A 23658-nucleotide genomic window follows, 5' to 3' on the forward strand; every position below is an offset into this window, starting at 1 on the left:
GATTTACAAGTGGCAATAGGTCTAAAACATTTTGTAGAATACTGCAGACCATGGCTGATCCAAAGTATGTCAATCTTCCAGGCATAGATGTTGAAGGACGTGATGTCTATGAGAGTGCAGACCTTCCTGAAGACGATCAACATCTAGTGTTAGATGATTTAGATAGCACTAGTGTTGAAGTCCTTGACGTGGACACAACAGCTGCATTCAGCAAGTTTAGTGACAAGTATGTATCTGGGGCTGGCAAGGATTTTTCTGGAAAAATTCAAGGAAAACGAATGACTGGTTATAGCAGCAATGAGTATGGTCTTGCTGGACCCGGAGAGGAAGAAACCGCTCTGCAAAAATACAATCGTTTAAAAATTGAGGTTGGTGAACTGCTAGCACAAGTGGAGAATGTCAAAGAGTCCAAAAAGGACAGTACTTCACCATCAAAACTTCTGCAACAAGTGGAGGCTTTAAATAACCAACTTCAAAGTAACGAACCTACAGAAATAAGCAAAAGTTTAAGTGAAGAAGTAGGTGTGAACAAACTTGTGGCTTCATTAAAAAATGTGTCTACAACGAAATCTGCCAAGCCTGGGGCCTCCAAGCAAAATGATGGAACCTATCAGCTTTATCTGAAACCCAGTGAAGAAAAAAAACAAAATTTGAAATGTGCCGAATTGGAACAACGGCTTGCACGCTTGGAAAAAGCTCTTGGATCTGGGTCCAGTGAAGTGAATGTGTTGGCAAGTCATGCCTCTTCTGGAAGTTTGGTGGATGCAGTTGAGGCCATTGAAACCAAGCTGTCATTGCTGGAACCAGAGCAGCTGCCACAAGTTGACAGCAGGCTTCAAGCGATTTTAACCAAAGTCAATGAGATCAACAAAGCACACAAGGCTGGTGGAGACCAACCTTCTGAAATAAATAAGAAAACAACTGAACTTTATGATTTGGTGAGGAAATGGGAAGGAGTAAGACTTGCTTTACCTCAGTTACTGAGTCGACTTCAGGCCTTGGATTCACTTCACCACAAAGCTGGAGAATTCACTTCGGCTGTGACCCACTTTGAGTCAACTCAATCGCAAATCGCTGCTCAGCTTAGTTCAGCAAATGCTACACAAGCCAAGTTGATGGAAATGCTGAAGCAAAATGCTTCTACCATTGAAAGCAATATGGCTCAATTACAGAAGAGAATGGAAAACCTAAAATAGTTTGTTGCATACATGTCCCAGTTCCACTTTGCTATAGTGTTATTATGTAATTGTTGTGCTGCTTGATGCTCATGAAATGTAATGCTAAACATGCACTGTAATGTGGTTGTTATTCATGTATACTGTAAAATCAACTTTGTTGGAGTGCAAACTTTATGTAATTGAGTAACTCGCAGTACATTCATCAATGCATGCAACATGCAAAATAATTGACATTTGGTACTTAACTTTTTCTTTTATCTTTAAACAAACTGTAGGGTTATGGAAGCGTATGAAAAGTTCAAAACCATACAGCATGATTCTGTGAACCCTTTCAGCGAAATACTTACCAGTGGTGATCAAACTGTTGTCGAGGTCAGAGTCACGCCACACAGCATCATTAACAAGGTTGTTGGCTATGCTTCCAGACAATTGAAACAAGAAGGCGTTGACATAGTGTTGCTGATTGCCCAGGACAAAGCAGAAAACAAAGCACACAAGTGTACAGAGATCTTACACAATAGATTCAGTGGTTTGCACCAGTGCAACGCTACGGGACACAAAGTCTATGAAGACATCTGGCTCCCCAGGGACATTGATATAGGTCTTGATGTGTTAAGTGTAAAAGAACATGTTCCTGTGCTATTTACCTTGCTCGCCAAACACGAACTGCCGGAAAAACTGAAAACTCACCCACATCGCATGCAACTACGTTCACAAAAAAGGACTAAACCCCAAAAGGCAAAAAATAAATAACATTTTTGTACTAAATTGCATTTATTGTTAGAGCTCTATACGTAGTATTCTTGTAAGTAATAGCTTATAATACAAAGCTGATGTTGCATTATGATGATCTGTGCAATTGTTGTTAGCCATAGGTGAATTGACCAACAGCACAACTTGTGGTCACCACGTTTTATTTTTGTGTTCAACAGCAAAGCTTTGGCAACCAAATAAAGGCACATTATGAACGCAAGGAAAACATATATACTGTATTTAAAAAAAAGCATTCAAAGTATTTAAATTCACAAATAACATGTTTTTATGTAACTTCACAAATAAGGCGAGTATTTTCAACACATGCTTGTGTTACAAACATTAAGTCTTTACTCCAACGCGGATTTTGCGAGGGCAAGATATTGGAAAATGTATTGCTCCTCTTCATCAATAAAAACATCTAAATAATTGTCATCTGTATCCACGACATTTGCAATGTCCTCCAGTGCCTTCTTATCTTCTACATTTAACTCTTCAGATTTACTTGTGCTCGGACTATTTTCCTTCAGTTGCATTTCCACAAGCCATTCAGGGGGAACAGTGCCTTGATGTGTTGACAGGTATTCAACAGACCTTTCCAGGTCACCATTGAAGTGATGCAAGGACGCCTTTGCTGATAGTGGATCGAATCCCATCGACTCCACCTGTAATATGGCAGTTGGTTAATAACTTGAGCAATTATTATTTTCTATAGACATAATAATATTAATTTATATTATTGTAGGGTAAAAACAGCTTGTTTACGTCAAATCATCAGCAAGAAATTCAAAAGTGATTTAACATAATTTTTATTATATAATATTTTTGAATTGAGTCCCATCAAGACACACCTTTTTCACATTTTTCTTTGAGACCTTTGTCTTCACTTCTAGTCTTAGCATTTCACTGTTTTCATGAATCATTTGAATAGCATCACCAAGGTTATTGTTGCTTTGCTTTAGTGCAGCCGCTGCCAAATCTTCATCAAATCCCAATTGCATTACCATTTGCTCATACAAGTCCACATTAATATCTTCACCACTTGCACATTTTCCTAGTTTTCTTGCCAGCCTGCGTTTACGGGTCTTTTCTTTTTCAGCCTTGGAAATTGCCTCTTTCTCTTCTCTAATTTTGAAGGCATGCTGAGTTGCGGCAGTCATGTTGCCACCACATGCTCTTAAAGCCATTCTCGCTTCCGTGCCACTGAATCCCAGACTTACCATTTCAGCAAACTTATCCTCATCGACTTTTATTGTGTTTGCATAGCTTAAAGCTTTGTTTAGCAACTCAACAGCAGCATGATAGTTCGAACTGAAGTACTGCACTACACCTTGTAATAGGTAAAGTCTGACAAATAAGGCAACCTCATGCCCTGAGGTTCCTTTGATCGTAAGCAGTCGCTGAAGGGACTCCCCATAGCTTTTTTTGAAAAACTCTTCACTTGTTTTAAGTCTCTCAGAGGCATCTTGAAGGGTATCAAGGTTATTAAGGCACATATAACACCATGCAATGTCCAAGCAAAGCACCGCAAAGTTATCCACCATGTTTAGTATTTGAGCTCTGCATTGCCGGAACTCATTGTCAGCTTCAAGCAAAATAAGCAAAGCTTTGTTATACTCCTTTTTCTTTACCACTTTCCTACCCATTTCATGCAGAGACAAAGCAATTGTCAAAGAAGATTTCTCATCCTCGGGCATGTCAATGGTTCTTCCATTTTGATCAGTGATTTGCGGATCGAACCTGTCCACAGCTTGAGTGCTAGTTGAAGCCAATAGTTCAGCACCCCGTTTTACAGCTCTGAGTTCCAGCATCTGCTGCTCTGTTTCACTTGCTTCTTCTTGCCCTGATTGAGACAGAATCATACATAGAATCGTTTTATTGTGTTGAACTCCCTGTGAAATTAAACTGTTGGCAGGTGCTATAACTTTGCCACTGTGGATAAGCTTAATTTGGTCTGCATTGACTTGAAGAATATCACCCACTTTGGAGGCCAGATCCCTTCCAAGTGAATCCAGGTTTGTTTGCACAAATGATGCACAGTTAACGTTGGATGGTTTGGGGGAAAACTTTAGCCGAATAGTAGCTATGCCCTCATTCTTATATACCGCATTTTGAGATAATTTTTGCAAGGAAAACAAGCGCAGGTGTTCTAAGTGTTCAAAAATAATTTCTTTATGCTTGTGAAAACGATTACAGTATTCAGCAACCAGCTCGAGGAACTTGTCCGTTTGTTTTCCTTCCGCATCAGTGTACGGCTCTAGCCATAACTTAACGTTAGATTTCCGCAATTCGGAACGCAATTTGGACAATAATACCTCATTAAACTCCTGTTCCATATTATAAATAGTGGGTCTAAAAAATCAGGCTAAAGCCCAAATGCAACGACGATCCCAAACTTCTGTTAAATATGACAACACAAAAACGCGAACAGCATATGCAACTTCAAAAATCCCGAGTCATACACACACAGATTACAGAATACAAACAGGGGAATACCCTTGTTCTTATTCGTCAAGGTCCATAGATTTTTGGTCATGCGTTGCTAAATTTAATCACAACAAGTGCTATGCGAAAATCAACAATAACTACAAAAATTAACCTGATTAAAAGTTCATATTGTAAGGTTTTACCTACCTCACCTCGATTAAACAGTTTATTATCAGGCTGTGGGAATAAATCCCAAGCCGGCGAATAGCTTGTAGAGTCTCAGTAATAATAGCAGTGTAACAGTAATACGATAGAACAAGTAGAATCGAATGGAATCAAATAGAATGAATTTACCGGTCTAAACTGGGCTTTTTAAAGCTCTCCATACTGAGAGCTGATTGGTCAATAATGTCACGTGATATCTTGAGGCGCTTGAAGTAATATAATACAAGAACATAGGTGTGATGTGACATAAGCATAGGAGAACATTTTATGTGGTAAACAGGATGTTGAATGAATCACTTTACTCGAGAACATTCGATGGCTAAATCATTTGTGTCACATTATGTGATTATGCAGTAGGCTACATGTGCAAAGCTGCGCACAAAACATTACGCAATTCAAGCGCTGGTGTCTGTGACGTATGTTACATATACAAAACATTACACAATACAAGCGCTAATTTCTGTGACGTATGTTACAATATTACAAAATTATGTTTGCATCATTTGCGTTTATAGTTCTGTACCCCAAAGTATTACTTATCAGTTGTTTTCGCAACATGATTTATTTGCTGGACCCTATTAGGCGGGAGGTATCTGATAAGTCGACGAGGCGGGTGATAGCATAAGATTGTTTATGCAAAAGAAGAGCTTGCGACTCTGTTTTTACAAACATTTATCGACGAAAGTATATGGTGCGCATGCATATGGCTTGATGGCTTTAAAGAGCGGCGGGCGACGGTCGGGTTGGAGTAAGTTATCGTTGAATTTCGCGTAGCATCCTCTGCCGAATTAGTTAAAATTTGATTCCATTCGATAATATGATGGTGTAGGAATGTTTATGCAAAAGAAGAGCTTGCGAATCAGCTTGTGCCAACATTTATCAGCGTAAGTATGCACCGCACCACCCCTCACCTGTGTTTATAATGGGGAGTATAGGGTGTAGGCTAACTGTATTCGGCTCGTACAGCGGCGGCTTAATGCGTTTTTAGACAAGTTTAGTTTTTTTTTAAAAGACTGATTTTCGTGCTTTTGTTTGGTTGTAAATTGAAATTTGGAGCATGACAATAAAAAGTTGCAAAAAAATCGATATTTTTTCATGTTTTTAAAATATAGGCTAAATTCACATTTCTGCACTTGTCCGATCGAATTTTTCAGAATACCGTTTGAAAGGGTTAAGCGCGTAGAATGCTCTGCTTTAAAAATTTTGCCAGCGAATCCTGTTTTTGCAACTTATGTCATAATACGCATATCATATTCATAACCAAATATGAATATGTTTTTTTAAATAATTTTGGTATTTTCGGAAAGGTCAGTTTATGAACTTTCACGTGTTAAAAATCATGCTGCTACCTCGTAGGGTGGCTGAGTAACTCGCGTTCAAAGTTTTGTAAACTGGCGATTTTTTTTTGTCAGCTATCATACCTCTGGTAGTCTTACGTGGTGTATATTTACAGCCACCTTATTTAACTCCTTGTGTTTTACTTGCCACCTGTCACAGTTTATGCAAGAAGACGAAGTTGTACCAGAGTGTCAAGAATATGCAAGAGTTTATCAGCAGTAATTGTCAGTTAGTTTGCGAAACACTGTGCATACTGTAGATGCTGTAGATACAGCCTATACTCTACAGCACAAGCACGTGAGTTCAGCTTAAAACACCTTACCATTTGCATGTAAACAAAGAATTAGTGGTTAACGTTATACTGAACGGACTGGTTCTGATTACGTTTTATGTTTGACATAAATGTCAACACAATTTTTGGGCTGTGTTGTGATTTCCTTTTTTATGCACTATATGCCCTTATTTTTTAGAAGCAACAGCAACACAATGCCTTTATCTACCATAATATTGGTCCGCCGTAACGCTCTTTTTTGGCCGCGTGTTACAGTTGACCGAGCAAACAGTGTTAACTCGTAACAGGTAAGCTATCAGTCAAACTAGCTTGTGCTAGGAAACAAGACACAAACTTGAAAGGAAAGTGGATGCGCAAGTTGTAACCCAATTCCAACGACTAATGAAATGCTGACGCATAAGTACAGGGTGGACAGTTAGTATGAAAGTTACACATAATTTATAGCGAACTGAGGAGTTGTGTTATGAATAGCCTAAAAGGTCCATACAAAACAAGATGTTAAGTTTGTTTATATTTGGGGTCGACAGCAACGATTAAGAGAGAACTCTTTTGCTAATTAGGCAATGCAAAATACGATTTTGCAGACATGAAAAGTAAGACAACGTCGCTGGACGTACTTCTTTTTTACCCCAATCTTATTGGTGAGTTTCCACGTTAGAAACTAAGTGCCAGAAGAGCAATTCTGATTAATTAGTATGCCTGGCAACAAAAATAGCAGTATATGGTGAGTATATTGTCTTGCGATAACGGACTTATGCAATTGGTTACTTTGTCACTTGCGAAACAACTAGCGTCATAGCAGGATTTAAAAATATTATTGATTTGAAAAAGAAATTTATAAACAATCGCATAATTGGCAGAACTTGTCAGGAAAAATGGCGCATCCAGCCAGGTTGTTTTTTCTGACAACTATAATCAATACGAATATAAAGGGAACCGATTCTTATGCAGCATGAAAACGATGCCCGTGACAGGAAGTATGTCATAACCCCGCATAATCGTTTCCCGTATGCGCGTTACGTCCTCAAATGTTACGTCACAATATGTTGATTCTAAAATCGCAAAAACTCCATACAGGTTATGTTCGGGTGACCTTGGTAGTTGCATCATCCGCATGCATGAGTCAATACCACTTCACTGCGATGCTGCTGTATTTTGTTAACGTCGTCCTGGATTATATCGACGGTCCTGTCGCACGCCATTACAACCAGGTATTTACCAAAATTTTGCAAACAGCAGTTCGTGGTAATGGTACACTGGTTGCCGACGATAGAACCACAACAGTAATATGCGAACTGGTGGCTATAACCTTGTTGTTACAGTGCACGAAATTTGGAGAGTTGCTGGACGTTGTTACAGACAGTGCGGCAACAGTTGGACTTTGCATCAAACTTTCCCAGTTTTATCCGGAATACATGTTTCATATACAGATGATGTGAGTTTGTTTAATAGTCCACCTCACAGTGATTTTCAAGGGGTTTTAAAGACGCCATTTTCGATGTAAAATTTACGAAAAAAATGTCTCACTGTCTCTGAAACTATATTTTCAGCACAAAGATTTCGCCGCTTTTATATTCGGAGACCCGCTTCACATACGTTTCGGGTTACCAGTAGTAATTTTCATAAACAATATTTAGAAAGCTCTAATTCGGGAAGCATAGGATGTTTCCCACCTTTAATTTCTACTCGCCAAAATGTCTTGCGTATTTTGATAATAGGAGCCTGCTTCTGTTCGTTGGACCTTTCACTAACCTCCACTCAGCGACTGCCACTGGATATAAATACAAAGATAAAGGAAAAGAGCAACCAAACCCAATCCTGAATTTGTTCTACATGGAGGTATACTGTTTAAATATGTTGAAAGGAAATTTAGTCGAAAAACTTCCTTTATTGTAACTTTGTGTGGCTTTCTGAACGCTTACAATGAAAATGGACTTTATTTAGCCCTGTTTCGGCATAGTAGTGATGACAACTGAAACCTTCTTTATGTTGCTCTATGCCCTCCATTTCACCGAGGGATTTACAGGTAAGGTCAGATTTGATATTGCTCGTTTTTGTAGTAAATTTTTCCCTGACAAAACTTATATTAACACAATAATTTTTCATGCAATGGCATGAATGGCTGGCGAATTTGAAGGTTGCCTGGCAAGTTGTGCGCTTGCGTACCAGTGTACCTTGGCCACAATATACCCCGTGAAACCACTGAGCTCCTGCAGCTCAGTTGGTAGAGCGTTGGGCCTGGTTAGCCCAGTGCCGTGAGTTCAAACCTCACCGAGAGCTTGATTTTTCAAATCTTGCTCCGACTTGTCAGGAAAAGGTGGCTGATCCAGCTAGGCTGCAATGCCTGTGCTGCCAAGCTTGCTAACCTATATACATATTATCAATTTAATTCAATCATTCTCAACGCTCTACCAAATGAGCTATAGGAGCTCAGTGGTTTCTCGGGGTATCCTGCCAACCATGCCATTGCATAAAATATTACTGCAATTTAATTCAACGTAGAAATTTGTAAGGTTATATGTCCTCACAGGATGAAAGGCTACAATCTCACGCTGAAAACAGTAAAACTATCAATAAAGCACATGTACAAAAAAACTTAAAACACCACAGTTGAAATATTTAGGAAAGACAGAAAAAAAAACTTTTGTAGTTCCAGGCACCAACGTAGGAATCGTGCGAGTCCTTTTGTTCGCCCACCTACCTTTTATCACCTTTCGATCAATAGTTTTTCTCTCCCAAACTTTCACGGCATTTGCTCGGCTTGCATCATTCGACGCCCAACTAAGAACATCAACAACTGATCTTCACAAGAAAACGAAAAGAAATGGCGACTTGCCAAGATGATCATTGTATTATTGCCGTGTCTCCATTTTATCTTTCCGCTCAAAAAAAAAAGTTAAAAACAACAAAACTTAGTTTAAAAGCCAGGATAATTCGGCGTCCAAAATTCTTCAAAGACAAACCTATTCTGAAAGGCTTGACTATGAAATATCAGAAGGAATTTAGATATCTTTTTACACAGACCTGGTTATTACGAAGCTCATGCTTCTCTATCTATAGCCTATGCTTTTGTAGAGTGTATTACATGTTGACCCGAATTACACGAAATATAAAAAACGCGGTGGTCGGTTTTGAAAAAAGGTACTTTCTTCCAAATGGTTTTGGTTCGATGTAAAGTGGAGAATCGCTATAGGTAGGATATAAGTCGGCCTGTGAGGTTTTGTGAAAGTGCGAACAACTATTTACCCAAGCTACAATGTACAAAAGACAGCACGATTTTAACAGTGAAACCATGAACTTCGACACACTGTGTAGCTCTTTATTATAGTTTCAATAGCTGGTTTGAGCGAAAACCAAATCTATATTACACCGTAAGATGTGGTGGCGATTTGTTGAACTTGCAATGGTGCTGACTCGCAAGATGCCCGCAGAAAGTTTGATCCATTGTACACATTATTGGCTTTTAGCAGTTGGTCCGTGCACCTTTAAATTAACATTACGATATGCGAAATCCCATTTGCGAACGTGCAGAGAAAACAGTCTCCCAGGATATATTGATTCAAATGCCCGCGTCATTAAAAAACGCTGATTTGTGCAATGCAAGCACATTAGTTCTCGTCCAAACTATTCCCTTTCTTGTGGTTCCAGCGCCACACCTTCGCCCAGGCAAGGCAAACAGTGCAGCTTATATGAGTGAAGAATAGAAGATCCACATTTAAACTTTTCTGTGCACGACAGGTCTGCAGAAAAGCAGGCCTTTTCCATGGAGGTTTTAGGGTCTAACTTTAAAAATGTGTCTCGGATGGAAAAGGTTGTGTGTAACTAGTGATGTATGAAGTTATATTATGCCAGTTATGTGTCCAACTGCTAATTTTTTTGCATTTTTAGACTTTTCAACTGTTTTGTTAAAATCCAGAATGATCGGTTCATTGATCTTTTTATTGCTTCTGCAATCTGGTAAGCATTTTGTCATGTTTTTTAACCAGATTTTTTGCCAGATTCCATACTGCAGTGGGCCATTAGAACAGTTTTAGAGCGATCTCGCAGAAAAGTAAATAAGCCTGAATTCCAACAAATCACATGTCAAACCTAACAAAATAGTGGACTGGGCAGTAGGGACACACACACAAAATACATCCGTCAATGCTGCATTAGAGGACAAAAATTCAATATCCTTGACGTTTTAAATTTATAATTTTTTCTGTAATTCATCAAAAAAATAACCATCAATTTAAATTCAACGGTTTCCTAAATAAAATCTCTTGGAATTTTCCTTATCGAATATATTCCAACACGTAATCAGAAATACATCTAAATATTTCTCAGAACAGGAGAAATTACTGTGTTCTTCGCACCCATGCAACAAGCTGTGCGACATGACCAAGGCCCCATGCAATGGACTCCTCTTTGAGGAAACGTGGAATGGGTTCGATCTCGACCGTTGGCAACACGAGATCACAATGTCAGGTGGAGGAAATTGGGAGTTTCAGATTTACACAAACAACAGAAGCAACAGCTACGTGCGGGACAACACCCTTTTTATCAAACCGGTAAGACATGTAATCTGCACCTTAAAATCGCCTTTCGTATAACTACGCGGGTGTGTATACTCGCTCGAGTTTGTGCGAGTATAATCCTCTGAAATACATTATGACAACGCATGAATCTGTAGCTGTTTGACTAACATGCATGCAAATAATGCCCACAAATACTGCAGTCGATATTTGGACGCGTCGTCAAAACAATTGTAAAAGATTAATTTGTCACATCTAAATGAAATCCGAGGATCAAAACTGCCTCACAATCCGCTTTTAACCCCGTGTATGCCAATTTAGCTAAAACTCCTTGTGCAGACCCTTACAGCTGATCACTACGGCGAAGATTTTCTCAGCAGCGGAACAATCAACCTGTGGGGAGGGGCGCCGAGCGATCAATGCACCGGGCATAATTTCTATGGTTGTGAGCGAACCGGTAGTGCTAACAACTACCTCAATCCCATCAAGTCAGCGAGGTGCATTATATTTACAACATTGTTTTCACCGTGTTCTCTATGTGATGATAAACTGATAATATGTTATAGAATACGAACCGTGCATTCGTTCAACTTCAAATACGGTCGTGTTGAGATTGTCGCCAAAATGCCGACTGGCGATTGGTTGTGGCCGGCTATATGGATGTTACCCAAGTAAGAATATGGGAAAACTGTATCGCATATGCGAGTACCTTATACCAAAGAACAAAATATCGCGGTCCTTTGTTGGCGTTTACAAACTGCAGTTTGTAAACTTTGCAAATAGGTCACACTATGTATACATAGTGAAGTCTATTTGTAATTTTGATACCAAGCAATTTTTTTATATTGATTGTATTGGGCCTTCAAGTTACGCAAATATAAAGTTAAAAAACATTGACAAAACATTCTGTTGTTGTTGTCAGGGTCAACCGTTATGGACAATGGCCTGCATCAGGAGAAATTGATATCATTGAAGCAAGAGGTAGAAAAAATCTTGGAGATTGGATTTGCCAAGACTGTCCACCCTGATAAAACTTTATTTGTTATTTAAGGAAACCTAAATTTAACGGACAGTGCAGGAGTTTCGCACGGGAATGATGCTATGGGTTCAACACTTCATTGGGGCCCTCACTGGCAGCTTAATGGATACATGAAAACTACTCAAGAAGTGTAAGTTGCAATAGCAGTAAATATAGCTGTGCGTACAAAATATTTGATCAAATTATGAAATGTGCCGTATCAGTCTTGTGGCTACAACAGAATTGTCCTGGTTTGTCACTCTTTGAGACAATTCAGTAAAATATTTTGTGTTTATTCTATTGACAGACACGGAGACTTCGCTGCGGGTTTTCACAAATACGTGGTTGACTGGAAGGAAGACAGCATAACATTTTATGTTGACGATACGGAGATCACCAAGATTGACCCGGGCGAGGCCGGTTTCTGGAACTTCGGTCAATTTGAATCGGACGCTCCCGGCACCGACAACCCGTGGAAACACAGCAAAAACAAGATGACGCCGTTTGACCAAGAGGTATTTATGATGCGTATATGCGCCTGACCCAGGAGCGGATCAGGGGAAGGGGGCAATCCCCCCCTTAGAACCCTATAGCACTGGAAAAATGTGCATTAGCAGACATAAAGGTCCATAATTTATTTATGTTCATCACACCAGCTGGATTTTTCTGCCACATGCCAGTTTCCTTACCGGCACCCATAATCGCTATTACTGGGCCACAATGAGTTTTTGCGCTCAAAAATTTTTGGCTTCGCTCCTGGCCCGAACCATATCCCAAGTTGAAACCTAATTACGCAAAAAAAAAAATTTTCCTAGCACTACCTGGGACCAAATCCCGGTGCGGTAAAAAATTACAACTTTTTGTTTGGGCTTAAATTTTCGTATGATGTTTTACATAGTAGGACAATTAGGCTATAGGTTGATAAGCTGTGAAAAATACACCAAACTGAACTGAGGAGAAGTGCAGTTCAGTTCAGATGGACCTTACTTCACGAGTCATCTTTTCAGTTCTACATCATCATCAACTTGGCAGTTGGTGGAACTGTTGGCTACTTTGACGATGACTGGACCAATGGAAATGGTAAAAAGCCGTGGAAAAACACCTCCCCTACATCGATGAAGGATTTCTGGCTGGCAAAAAACGATTGGTAACTGAATCAAACAATTCAACTCAAGACATAAATTCTGTTATGTGAGAGTTTTAATGTTTTGGACAGGTATCCAACGTGGCAAGCAGACACAAACAACGGGGAGAACGCAGCTTTACAAGTCAAATCAATTCGTGTTTGGGCCAATTAATCACCAAAATCTAATCAACCTGTATTAATTGATCAGTAGTTGTATAATCAACGCAATTTTTGCCACTGTCTACATCAACAATTTTGAGAATGAATTACGTAAAGATGGAATACACTGTGTTGATTTAGTTGGGGCGGCGATAGTTTTTCTATTTATGACAACATAATTATAGTAAAAGTGATATCACGACAGAAGAGCGCGTGTTTCAAATCGCATTTACTTACGTGCCAACGTGCGGGTAAAACAACCATCTGGAAGATGTGGTTTGATCCACAATCTTCACGCAAACAAATGCAAAGAGACGTTATCCCTAGCAAGATTGGTACTGGTAATTGATGCATCAGTTATTCTGTTCGCGTCCTTAACTTTGAAACGAACCATGCCATTTTCGCATCAGTGGTTTTCCAACGCACGCACTTTTCTTAAAAACATACTGAACGGTTTAATCGCTTTTTTTGCCTCGACTGACTCGGCATACACTCTAACTTGCAGATATCGAGTTGTCAGTTAGTAAATTATGCAGAACTCGGAGGGCTAATCGTCAATTTTTGTGTGTGTAATATCCGTTAAAGTGCTAATTTAGCTAAAAACTTACAGTTTGACCATAAAATGTTTTAGTGTGTGCAAAGTTTGCGTTTAAAATAGAACTTTGCCAGTCGCCTTGTTGACCATTGTTAATCTCAACTTCGCAGGCTTGAATGCTCTTAACTTGCGTTTATCGAATAAATCTAATCTGAAGCATAGACTGGTAAATAAATGTACAGTGAAAGCCAACAAAATATGTATATCAAAACGAAAGGCTTATACCATTGTCAACGTTCTGTAAAAGTAAGTTTGCTAATTCTTCAGCAAATCCAGGGTTAAATTACATTTAATGTAAAATAATAAAGTGTACGCCTGTAATGCAAAAAATACAAACTACTAGCATCACTTGACACTCAAATGAAATCAGCTCAAGGGGAGAACGTCATTAACGCATAATGTTGTTCGATGCGCAACTGCTTCTTTTTACTCCTATATTTAACGTTTACCGCGCAAAAGAAAATTATGAAATGTGAGCATTACATAGTTCAAAACACTACAGGTGGACCTACTTGTAAAGCAGTTTTCTTCCTTTCTTTACCACGCCGGGATTTGAACCTATAGGATATCTTGGCCACAAATCCTGATCAGGTTTTATTCCTTGTGTATGGGTCGGGCGCTTGAACAATGCTCTCTCAATTACTTGGCGAGCCACCGTACGGATGAAACAGCTATCCCGGAGATGTGATGTTGACCCATTTGCCTAAAAAGCCCGCACATCAGTCCTCGCCCATGCAATTCCTGTTAGGCCTTTTCATCAGTTGACAATTTCGCTCAGGCATCAGGGCACATATAGACTAAAGCTTATATAAGCGAACAATAGCATATCAATGTATAAAACTGCGACTAACTTGCAGAAAAAAATACAAAGACTCAATTGTAAGTTTTAGGAATGAATGCAACGACACAATCCGCCAAAATGTTTTGCTGTCCAACTACTAACTTTTTGTGTATTTTTAGGCTTTTTAAACTGTTTGTTAACCAACCAGAATGATCGGTTCATTGCTCTTCCTGATGCTTCTGCAATCTGGTAAGAATTTTGTTACGTTTTTCAAAAAAACGCCGACAGTAGTGAAGTGGTATGATGGGGCAAACAGTAAACCAAATATTTCCAGTTGGCTATGTGTTTGGCCATATAGTATAGTTTTAGTGGCCTCGGAGAAGGTAAATAATTAGAAAAAAACAACACCAATCACATATATTAGGCAGTTTTTACATCAAGAAATCTTGGTCAGAAAAACAAAACACTGCAATTAAAACAATGCACCCGGTTAATGTACCGTTAATGAAACAAAGCCATTTCTCCAACAAAAGAAAACGTTAGTTCCGATTTATCAAATGTCACGGTTTTCCAATTAACTTTATTTGGAATTGCCCTTTTTCAAGAAATTTTAAAAATCCGTAACATTGCATGTCACAGCATCGCCTTTTTTAGAGCAAAAAAAGTTGTGTTCCTCGCACCCATGTAACAATCTGTGCGACAAGACCAAGGCACCATGCAATGGGCTCCTCTTTGAGGAAACGTGGGATGGGTTCGATCTCGACCGTTGGCAACACGAGATCACAATGTCAGGTGGAGGAAATTGGCAGTTCCAGATTTACACAAACAACAGAAGCAACAGCTACGTGAGGGACAACACCCTTTTTATCAAACCGGTAAGTCATGTAACCTACATCTTCCCACCGTTAGACTGCAACCATCTATCGCATTGGTTCTTAGCCTTTTTCCTTGTTGGCACTACTTTTAAATTACCAACCCTTTCATCTACCAACATTTGTAACCAGAACGCTATGCATCCGCTTGTGCAAGTTTGTGCACGGTAACAAACCAACGAAAATGGCACTAGTTTAGCAACTAGTAAACCGAACTGCATAAAAAACTATAGCTAACATATGGGAAAAAATAATTCGTTTGTATCTCTTGAAACATTAAATGATATCACTTAATGGCACAATAGCTTTACAGCGGGCAGTGTAACCCAAAACACGCAATTTATGCGCAAAAGGCAAATCATTTTCAAGACTTACACACATGTATTTCGGCACAGCGACTTCCAAAATTCATAAAAAGTTTTTGTGCAAATGATAGTTGAAAACTATTGTTTATTGTTTAACAGTGGGGTACATGAATTTTGCCGAGTCACCTGGCTGTTTATATCACCTTTTATGTTTGCTTGTGCTGTTGGAAAAAGAACTGGCGATTTTCGTTAAAAAAAACATAAAATCGGGACAAAAACTTTAGCACAGCTTCTGCAGAATCAAATTTTCCCACCAATCAGCAAATGAACTTTCAAACAGTAACCAGACATTGGGAAACCGGTAGATTTCTTAGATTCATCCAACAACCAACGCCACAATATCATTTAATATATGGTGTCAAAAGTAGTTAAGTATCGGCGAAAACATGTAGGTTAACAACGTCAAAGAAGTCAAACATAACTCACCAACGACGAAAGACAACTTTAAACGTCTTTATCCACAGTGGACATGCTGCTTGTTGCACCGCACAACTTGGTGAAAGAAACTGCGTTGTGCCAAAAGGCAACTTACATTCACCATTGTTACGTCACACAACCGTTGGAGTACTATCTTGCTCCTCTGAGGAGCAGAAGATGGCGCAATTGATTGTGCTTGTGGGGATTTTCAAAACACTACCAAGTCGCATGCTTATTTCCGTGGAATTTATGAAGTATTCCTCGGATCAAATAAAATAGCGAAATTTAGGCGAATGCGGTGTCTCCAAAAAACCTTCATACTTTTTCTGTGCGTCGTACCAACATTTTGTAAGGGACGTGCCCGTCACTTTATATATGAAAGTTGAGAACCACTGTTCTCTATTGTACGATTCATCTGAGTGTGTATGCACCTTCTCCAGACCCTTACAGCTGATCATTACGGTGAAGGTTTCCTCAGCTCCGGAAAAATCAACCTGTGGGGAGGTTCGCCGAGCGATCAGTGCACTTGGAACAACTACTACGGATGTGAGCGAACCGGTAGCGCAGACTATTACATTAACCCCATCAAGTCTGCGAGGTGCATTTTATTTATACAACACTTGTTTTCATAATTTTACTGTGTGAAGATAAACTATCAATCTCTTACAGAATACGAACCGTGCATTCGTTCAACTTCAAATACGGTCGTGTTGAGGTTGTCGCCAAAATGCCGACTGGGGATTGGTTGTGGCCGGCTATATGGTTGTTACCCAAGTAAGATTATACGAAACGTTAAAAAATATTGCGACTGAAAGGTTGGACAAATTCATCATGGCCATGTCTATCAATCCCAAGAATTGGAAATATTTTTAATATTTTAGGTCATGCAAAAACTAGTAACAAAAGTTATTTCATTTACAAGTTACATGCTGTACCCATATCAAATTCTGTTGCTATCAGGGTGGATCATTACGGACCATGGCCTGCATCAGGAGAAGTTGATATCGTAGAATCTAGAGGTAGGAAAAAAATATATTGCTCGTATCCTGATAAAAACCCTTCTTTTGTTATTTAAGGAAACCCAAATTTAACGGATAGTGCTGGAGTTTCGCACGGGAATGATGCTATGGGTTCAACACTTCATTGGGGTCCTCACTGGCAGCTTAACCGATTTCCCAAAACTCATAAAACAGTGTAAGACAAAATGCAAATCGTTCCCGTGTGTTTTTATTTGTTGATGGCAACATTTCTCTATTTTCTCTATTGTCAAAACGCAAACCATTCTGTGTTTATGATCGTTTATAAAGTTTACCATTGGTGTATTTTACCAACTAAGACACGGAGACTTCGCTGCTCGTTTTCACAAATACGTGTATGACTGGAAGAAAGACAGCATAACATTTTCTGTTGACGATACGGAGATCATGAAAGTTGACCCGGGCGAGGCTGGTTTCTGGAACTTCGGTCAATTTGAATCGGACGCTCCCGGCACCGACAATCCGTGGAAATACAGCAAAAACAAGATGGCGCCGTTTGACCAAGAGGTATTTATGATGCGGATGGTCAATTTGTGAAGTCGCTAGACCTATATACAAAACAGAAAACCTTATCGAAATTATTGCCCTGGATAGGTTCGCATTCCGATGTGATAAAAAATAACACATTATTTACGTTATTTTAATCAGTGTTATTTTGTTTTGTTTGACGTCATTGATAGAATAAGTTAACTTTAATTATGTCATCTTTATAGTTCTACTTCGTTATCAACTTGGCGGTTGGTGGAACGCTTGGCTACTTTAGTGATGACTGGACCAATGGAAATGGTGAAAAGCCGTGGAAAAACACCTCCCCTACATCGATGAAGGATTTCTGGCTGGCGAAAAGCGATTGGTAACTTGTTTTTCGTTTCAACTCAAGACATGAATTGTGTTATGTGCGCGTTTTCATATTTTAAATAGGTATCCAACGTGGCAAGCAGACACAAACAACGGGGAGAACGCAGCTTTACAAGTCAAATCAATTCGTGTTTGGGCCAATTAATTTAAAAAAACTATGTGTCCTGTAATGAAATATGTAATTTCACAAACCTTAAACCCTGAATTGTTTTATTGTCGTTTACGGACAGAATGTAAAGAATGTAATATATTTTCAAAATCACTCTGCTTTTTACTAACAACCATACTTCACAATAACATGCAAGCTACTGTTTACAGTAGCTTAATATGTACAATTATACAATGTCTTTTTCAACAATCTCCAAACTGATCCCTTTTTTCTTTGATAAAGGTTTGTTCCCAGTTCTTTATGGTTCTTAAACATTTCCAAAATATGTAAACACTCAGCAGAATCATATGCATCCTGCTAGTTCGCTATGTCATAAGCCTCCGCACTCTGACATACATTGCTTTAAATTGGATTAGCTTTTTTGTAATCGCCTTTCTGCATGTTCTTCAACGTTTATTTTCGGCCGACCATATTCTCACAGCTGGATCGAAGAACTGAAAAGAATAAACAAAATGTAGACTATTTACAATAATAATAATAATAATAATATACCGGTAGTCGAAATCGAATTTTTCGCTAATGTTGAAATATCACGCATCTTGTGTACGATTTCAGACAGTTGTTCAGGTTACCATATTCTTTTTAATAATTGAGCTCATACAGTATAAAAATATGCGAGCTACATGGAAAAAAGAAGTCATGCATCAATGATTGCAAGTTTTCTATGTGGAGCATGAGTCGCGTTGTTTGTTGGGAAGGTGTGCGGTTGAAAACTCGTGTTTCATTTATTTGTAGTTGAAATTTATCCGTTATAGATGTGTAGTAGAAAAAATATAAGTTGCAATTGCGATATACGAACAGCTAATATTACGTTATGCACCCTACACGAGAAGTATAGCAACTGTGTGGTTTTGTACAATTGCACATAGTAAGCCAAGTAAGGCTTTTTTTGCTATAAAATACATGATTGTGACTGTTTGTTTGATTCAGTAATATTTTAACGCAATTTATGCATATACTTTTTATTTCCTGAAGCATGCTTTAAAAAGCAATCATAAAAAAAAATTATATATGTATGATACATAGCCTACAGACAAAAAAAGTATAAAAATTTATGTGAATTATTTTAAGGGACCTGGTATATATCTGCGATAAAATAACTACATAGTATGTATCCTATCCAGGGCATCTGTGGCAATGACTATATTATATGGCTTAACATGTAAAAGCAATTATGGTACCAATATTTATTTTCTTCTCAGATTTATAATATGTAATATTGATGCTGACAACGTTACTACAAGTACAAGCATGTCGTGTATTGGGGATTTTTCTGCTGCAATGGAGTTTTGTAAAGCACCACATTCTTCCTTAGAGGTTGTAAAGGACACCATTCCAATAGCTTTAAATTCTGCCTATCTTGGTAAAATAAAGAATGCCATTGCCACTGTCCTCAATGCCAATCTACAGATCCATTCTTCCCAGTAAGTTTACTTATGTTTTCATTACAATTTGTCAACACCAACAATTGAATCATATTATTTATGTTAACAGTAAAGTAGGCTTATATGCTGTGGTTGCTATTAGTAATTTGAAATTGGTTAACATTAAATTAGCATCCGCAAAAGCTGATGTCATAAAGGAAACACATGTTTTTTGCAGTCTTAAAGGTATTCCCATTGCATATGATCGTCAAAATGTGAAAATGCTTTCTGGGAGTGGAGACATTTTGTCAGACCAACCATGTGTTCATTTCACCATCAAAACAAGTTACGTTGTTTTCAAGCCTAAAATTGGTGACATTATAAAGGTTAGTTGATATGATGTTATAATTGCAACAAATATATTTTCCATTTAACTAACACAATATTATCTGGTTCAGAGTTTATTGACTCATTTAGGTCCTTGGACGATCAGGCCAATTTAGCAATTTGTGAATCCCCATCCATCAATTGGAAAATTGCTTAATGACTCCTGACTTTTGTCTTTTCCGTAAAGCAGAACAAAACACCTCACATACTTCTGTACTCAAATTGCCAGTGAAATATAATTCTTTGAGGAAAAACTGTGGACCCCCTTAATAGGTCACTATGAACCGGTAGGGTTCCATGGACCCCCAATTGGGAACCCTAATCTGTTCCGAAGCATACTTTTAATATAAAAATAATACACTTGGGTAGTGATCAAGGGGTAGAGGTGGACTCAGAATAAAATTGTGTTCATTTTCAGGGTATGGTTAACAAAAAAGGATCATTGATGATTGGATGCCTGGTTCATGAATTCTTCTACTGTTCCGTCAACTGCACACAGGCTCAGAGTGATTCCTGTCAGTTTGGTGATGACGTTCTCTTTCAAGTGGACAAACTAGAAGAGGATGGCCATGGAATCCTGTCTATCATTGGATCATTTATAAAGTTTGTACATCTTTTATGAGTTTAGTGTGCGGTTTCAGTTGTGATTTTCCTCAAGATACTTGCTATTCACACTATCTTGTGTAATATAATGCGATTTGAGGAGATAACATTAAAGGCCAGGAGGTTTACTTCGGCCATATAAAACACTTACAAATGTCAAAATTACTGTGTTGCTATTGTTCCAGACATTTTGTATTTCAGTTAAATCTCAGCATAAACTGATGGTTAACTCATGTGACTTTTAACGCAGGATAATTACTTCAACAATTGGGATGGAAACGGACAGTGGAATTGATGAGAAGGAGTCAACTTGTAATGTTAAATCTCCAAATAAGTATGTAAAATCTTATATGAATCGCTATCTCGCTCTCATATGTGCGAATATTATTTTAACCTGACTCTGTTGTCAAATATTACTTTCGTAAATGATTCACAAAACAGTTTGCACAGATTGTGATGGAATAGTCCACAATTTTGTTGAAACTTTTCTCACTGATATTCAAATTTAGTGATGCATCCCAAGAAGTTGGAAATGTTCCTGATTCCCAGCAAGACGCTCTGGATTCTGTGCTTGCTTCCCCTGAAGTAGAACACAAAGTTCAGGATACCAAGACTGAACACAAAAAGAAGAAAAAGAAAAAGAAATCCAAGAAACATAAGAAGAAAGAAAATCTAGAGGGAGTGGAAACCGATGTCGATGAAGGTAAACGGAAGAAGAAAAAGAAAAAACACAAAAAAGAGAAAAAACACAAAAAGGATAAAAATCATGACAAAGTCACAGAAGCTGTGGAAGCTATGTTATCCGATGCAATGTGTGCAATGCAAGACACCGATGTGTGTGCAAACACTACTGTTGCTGCTACAAAGGTGACCACAGATAACACTGCCAATACATCGCCTAAAAAGAAACAGAAATTTGTTGTTACAAATTCGTTGTTCTCAAAAGAACCACAACCTTCCAAGCAACCACAATCACCTAAAAAGGGAGTCTTAAAGAAACCCACCAAAAAAGCTGATGCTGCATCGGTGGACAGCGCGATTGACAATGTGGTGAAACAGGCAGCGCTTATGTCCGATGGGTCTGCCACTGATTTAGAAGGGCACGCTATTCCACAAAAGGTGCAAGTGATGTCTCCGAAAAAGAAAAGCAAGAAAGTCTTAGAAATGCCTGAAAAGGAAGAAACTGATGCAAAGAAAAACGTTACGTCTTCGCCCAAAAAGAAACCTTTCGTCAACGAGAATCGTGGAACAGACACTGACGCGACTTCTTCAGTTGATCAAATTATTGAAAGTGTAGTCAGAAAAGCTGTTCTCGGTGGTGCGAGTTCGGGAAAGTCCACAGATAAAAATACCGACGATGTGAATACACTCCCAAACCTAAATAAGAAAACGCCCAAGAAAAAGCCCAAAGAAAAGGAGCGAACGAACGAGCCGTTGAACCCTGACCATGAAAATTTTGTGGCCAGTGACACTGGGTCATGTGATATGTTCAAAACGGACACTGAGGTGAACTCCCCATCGAAGAAACCGAAAAAGGGCAAAAAACGTAAACTGCACGACTCATTTCAAGATCAGCTTCCCGGAAACGAAAAAGTGGCCAAAACGGACAAACCAGAGAATTCCGGCCCTGTCCTGCCCAGTGGGTCGAGCGCGGAAATGGCTAAGTACTATTTGGCCCAAATGGGCCTTACGTTGAACGCAGACGGAAGTACGAGTAAAAATGACTCTAGCAAGAAGCAAAAAAAGGCGAAAAGGAAAAACAAGTCCAAGGATAAGCCTTGAAAAGACTTGTATTAAAATCATCCGACGCACATAAGTCTGTCGTATTTTCCTTTTTTGCGCTGTTAATTCGTTGGTTTGTGCCTTACTGTTTTGCTGGATAATTTTACGTGGAAGTTGTGGACGCAGGCTTACCAAACACGTTTCTTTGAACAAAGAGTTTTTTACAACCGCAACGGGATTCGAACCCACGCTATCCTGGGAAAGAATCCCGATCAGGTTTTCTACTTTGTAAATTTTTGTTGCTAATTCCCGACTCTTCGGTATGGAACACAACACTGCCCTCCAGCGTTTTTTGCCTTTATTTGCGAAAGAGAGAAAACATGGAAGCGCACGCGAGACAGAAAAAGGAAAAAGGGCGCGAAGTGGCAAAAAGTAGAAAACGCGAGAGGAACTTGCTCCAAACTGGTAACGGGTTGTACACGGGAGGAAAAGTAAATGAAGAATGAACTAGTGGCCAACGATAAAAAACGACAATAACAACGAGGTGCTTTAAGCGCGCGTTTACAAAACAGCAGTCGTCGCGAGACCAAAAAAATCATTTGTATATAAATAAAAATGCCCGTGTCAGACCCATAAAATGGGACAGACTTGTTAAAAACATTCGTACTATTCGCAAGATGAAACTAGATATCTGGGAATGCAGAGTTTTATAAGCCCAGCTAATCTACGGCACGTTGTTTGTAGAAACAATTTTGTCAGTAAACCTGTAACCAGGATTGTGGAGTCGATGATTTTCGCGTGGGCTTAGGGGTCGGAGTGTCTAACTGCTGTGATTATGAACAGTCGTATAAAAAGGAGTCAAAGTCGAACAAAAATATAAAATAAGATTTCGCGACTCCCCAACCCTGCCCGTAACCAACTATAACATAAGGTCAAAACCGCTTGTGATTCCACATTCCCTGTTCAGTAATAAAACTCAAGCGACAGTTCATTCTAAATGGCGTTCGCGCGAGAATGTCTTGTGTTTTACGCCATTGGGGCGCGTCGTCGTCGTGAAAAAACAGCGCTTCGAGGCGCCGTGTGTCGTGGATGTGGAGAAATCCATCATCTACACGTCTTACAGCACGAATGCCAATACCTGGGACACAGGCTCATCCTTTTTATAAAGGCACATTTGCGTGATCGGTCGACGCAGGGGAAGCCAGCTGTAACCGAAAACAAATCACGTTTAGAGATTTTGGTAAAAGTATAAGGGTACTAAAGTGTTCACGGCGCGTAAACTTCGTCGCTGCCACACAATTTAAAGAATGGCTGGTTAGTAGTAATAAAAATGACGAATTATTAGTGCAGGTTGGCAACCTGTGAGTTAGTTTTTAGATTTCGAAACGATTTGGAACTATTACATGCATAAAAAGTTTATTTGACGTCCAGTTGCTGTTGGTAGTGCTGTTATTATTC

At 39.0% G+C, this 23658-nt stretch overlaps 8 protein-coding genes across 11 annotated transcripts in view; 6 read left to right on the forward strand and 2 right to left on the reverse strand.

Moving 5' to 3' along the window:
• The first annotated feature begins 4 nt into the window (after window positions 1-4).
• Window positions 5-1452, forward strand: LOC145897760 (dynactin subunit 2-like). Its single transcript, XM_082986189.1, has one exon. It carries the CDS (start codon window positions 51-53, stop codon window positions 1194-1196), a length of 1146 nt encoding a protein of 381 aa, XP_082842315.1. The 5' UTR covers window positions 5-50; the 3' UTR covers window positions 1197-1452.
• Window positions 1453-1457: 5 nt separating this feature from the next.
• On the forward strand, window positions 1458-1931 carry LOC145897846 (ribonuclease P protein subunit p25-like protein). The gene has a single exon (XM_082986298.1). It carries the CDS (start codon window positions 1458-1460, stop codon window positions 1929-1931), a length of 474 nt encoding a protein of 157 aa, XP_082842424.1.
• A 10-nt stretch (window positions 1932-1941) lies between these two features.
• Window positions 1942-4350, reverse strand: LOC145899617 (NEDD8 ultimate buster 1-like). Its single transcript, XM_082988480.1, has 2 exons — window positions 2783-4350; window positions 1942-2596 (listed from the first exon to the last, which is right to left on the reverse strand). The coding sequence occupies exons 1-2, from the start codon at window positions 4265-4267 to the stop codon at window positions 2282-2284; spliced, it is 1800 nt and encodes a 599-aa protein (XP_082844606.1). The 5' UTR covers window positions 4268-4350; the 3' UTR covers window positions 1942-2281.
• A 2388-nt stretch (window positions 4351-6738) lies between these two features.
• LOC145899139 (CDP-diacylglycerol--inositol 3-phosphatidyltransferase-like) lies at window positions 6739-9070 on the forward strand. The gene is made up of 6 exons (XM_082987860.1): window positions 6739-6854; window positions 7291-7424; window positions 7536-7648; window positions 7932-8052; window positions 8158-8239; window positions 8864-9070. Exons 1-6 carry the CDS (start codon window positions 6800-6802, stop codon window positions 9055-9057), a joined length of 699 nt encoding a protein of 232 aa, XP_082843986.1. The 5' UTR covers window positions 6739-6799; the 3' UTR covers window positions 9058-9070.
• A 1060-nt stretch (window positions 9071-10130) lies between these two features.
• LOC145899138 (beta-1,3-glucan-binding protein-like) lies at window positions 10131-19014 on the forward strand. Its single transcript, XM_082987859.1, has 10 exons — window positions 10131-10170; window positions 10540-10763; window positions 11067-11224; window positions 11294-11398; window positions 11650-11708; window positions 11779-11896; window positions 12053-12260; window positions 12753-12892; window positions 12962-13048; window positions 18105-19014. Exons 1-9 carry the CDS (start codon window positions 10131-10133, stop codon window positions 13041-13043), a joined length of 1134 nt encoding a protein of 377 aa, XP_082843985.1. The 3' UTR covers window positions 13044-13048; window positions 18105-19014.
• Window positions 14584-18159, forward strand: LOC145899137 (beta-1,3-glucan-binding protein-like). Its single transcript, XM_082987858.1, has 9 exons — window positions 14584-14655; window positions 15061-15281; window positions 16501-16658; window positions 16730-16834; window positions 17021-17079; window positions 17137-17254; window positions 17397-17604; window positions 17811-17950; window positions 18019-18159. The coding sequence occupies exons 1-9, from the start codon at window positions 14616-14618 to the stop codon at window positions 18098-18100; spliced, it is 1131 nt and encodes a 376-aa protein (XP_082843984.1). The 5' UTR covers window positions 14584-14615; the 3' UTR covers window positions 18101-18159.
• A 316-nt stretch (window positions 19015-19330) lies between the features above and the next one.
• On the forward strand, window positions 19331-22442 carry LOC145897510 (uncharacterized). The gene is made up of 5 exons (XM_082985832.1): window positions 19331-19548; window positions 19727-19874; window positions 20294-20478; window positions 20729-20812; window positions 20988-22442. The coding sequence occupies exons 1-5, from the start codon at window positions 19376-19378 to the stop codon at window positions 22258-22260; spliced, it is 1863 nt and encodes a 620-aa protein (XP_082841958.1). The 5' UTR covers window positions 19331-19375; the 3' UTR covers window positions 22261-22442.
• Window positions 22443-22556: 114 nt separating this feature from the next.
• LOC145897508 (ADAMTS-like protein 1) overlaps window positions 22557-23658 on the reverse strand; it is a 60062-nt gene continuing 58960 nt past the window's right edge. For 3 of the 4 annotated variants that reach the window (XM_082985830.1, XM_082985831.1, XM_082985829.1), the window contains one exon: window positions 22557-23405. In XM_082985830.1, coding sequence (XP_082841956.1) covers window positions 23305-23405 — 101 coding nt within the window. In that variant the 3' untranslated portion in view covers window positions 22557-23304. The remainder of the gene's footprint in view (window positions 23406-23658) is intronic. The other variant, XM_082985828.1, reaches the window with a different exon arrangement.

Source organism: Ascidia mentula, chromosome 4 (genome assembly GCF_947561715.1).
Source record: "Ascidia mentula chromosome 4, kaAscMent1.1, whole genome shotgun sequence".
Lineage (NCBI taxonomy): Eukaryota > Metazoa > Chordata > Ascidiacea > Phlebobranchia > Ascidiidae > Ascidia > Ascidia mentula.

What these genes read in the sequence shown, in the direction of transcription:
- LOC145899139 (XM_082987860.1), top strand. Translation starts at nt 6,800, where the DNA reads ATGAAAAGTAAGACAACGTCGCTGGACGTACTTCTTTTTTACCCCAAT. An exon ending in TTTTTACCCCAATCTTATTG is followed by an intron (nt 6,855 to 7,290) that starts GTGAGTTTCCAC and finishes AACTCCATACAG; the next exon opens with GTTATGTTCGGGTGACCTTG. An exon ending in TTTCACCGAGGGATTTACAG is followed by an intron (nt 8,240 to 8,863) that starts GTAAGGTCAGAT and finishes AAACTTTTGTAG; the next exon opens with TTCCAGGCACCAACGTAGGA.
- LOC145899138 (XM_082987859.1), top strand. Translation starts at nt 10,131, where the DNA reads ATGATCGGTTCATTGATCTTTTTATTGCTTCTGCAATCTG. An exon ending in TTTATTGCTTCTGCAATCTG is followed by an intron (nt 10,171 to 10,539) that starts GTAAGCATTTTG and finishes AATATTTCTCAG; the next exon opens with AACAGGAGAAATTACTGTGT. An exon ending in GCTATATGGATGTTACCCAA is followed by an intron (nt 11,399 to 11,649) that starts GTAAGAATATGG and finishes TGTTGTTGTCAG; the next exon opens with GGTCAACCGTTATGGACAAT.
- LOC145899617 (XM_082988480.1), bottom strand. Translation starts at nt 4,267, where the DNA reads ATGGAACAGGAGTTTAATGAGGTATTATTGTCCAAATTGCGTTCCGAA. An exon ending in CAAAGAAAAATGTGAAAAAG is followed by an intron (nt 2,597 to 2,782) that starts GTGTGTCTTGAT and finishes GCCATATTACAG; the next exon opens with GTGGAGTCGATGGGATTCGA.
- LOC145897760 (XM_082986189.1), top strand. Translation starts at nt 51, where the DNA reads ATGGCTGATCCAAAGTATGTCAATCTTCCAGGCATAGATGTTGAAGGA.
- LOC145899137 (XM_082987858.1), top strand. Translation starts at nt 14,616, where the DNA reads ATGATCGGTTCATTGCTCTTCCTGATGCTTCTGCAATCTG. An exon ending in CCTGATGCTTCTGCAATCTG is followed by an intron (nt 14,656 to 15,060) that starts GTAAGAATTTTG and finishes CGCCTTTTTTAG; the next exon opens with AGCAAAAAAAGTTGTGTTCC. An exon ending in TGGCGCCGTTTGACCAAGAG is followed by an intron (nt 17,605 to 17,810) that starts GTATTTATGATG and finishes TCATCTTTATAG; the next exon opens with TTCTACTTCGTTATCAACTT.
- LOC145897846 (XM_082986298.1), top strand. Translation starts at nt 1,458, where the DNA reads ATGGAAGCGTATGAAAAGTTCAAAACCATACAGCATGATTCTGTGAAC.
- LOC145897510 (XM_082985832.1), top strand. Translation starts at nt 19,376, where the DNA reads ATGTCGTGTATTGGGGATTTTTCTGCTGCAATGGAGTTTTGTAAAGCA. An exon ending in CTACAGATCCATTCTTCCCA is followed by an intron (nt 19,549 to 19,726) that starts GTAAGTTTACTT and finishes TGTTTTTTGCAG; the next exon opens with TCTTAAAGGTATTCCCATTG. An exon ending in AAATTGGTGACATTATAAAG is followed by an intron (nt 19,875 to 20,293) that starts GTTAGTTGATAT and finishes GTTCATTTTCAG; the next exon opens with GGTATGGTTAACAAAAAAGG.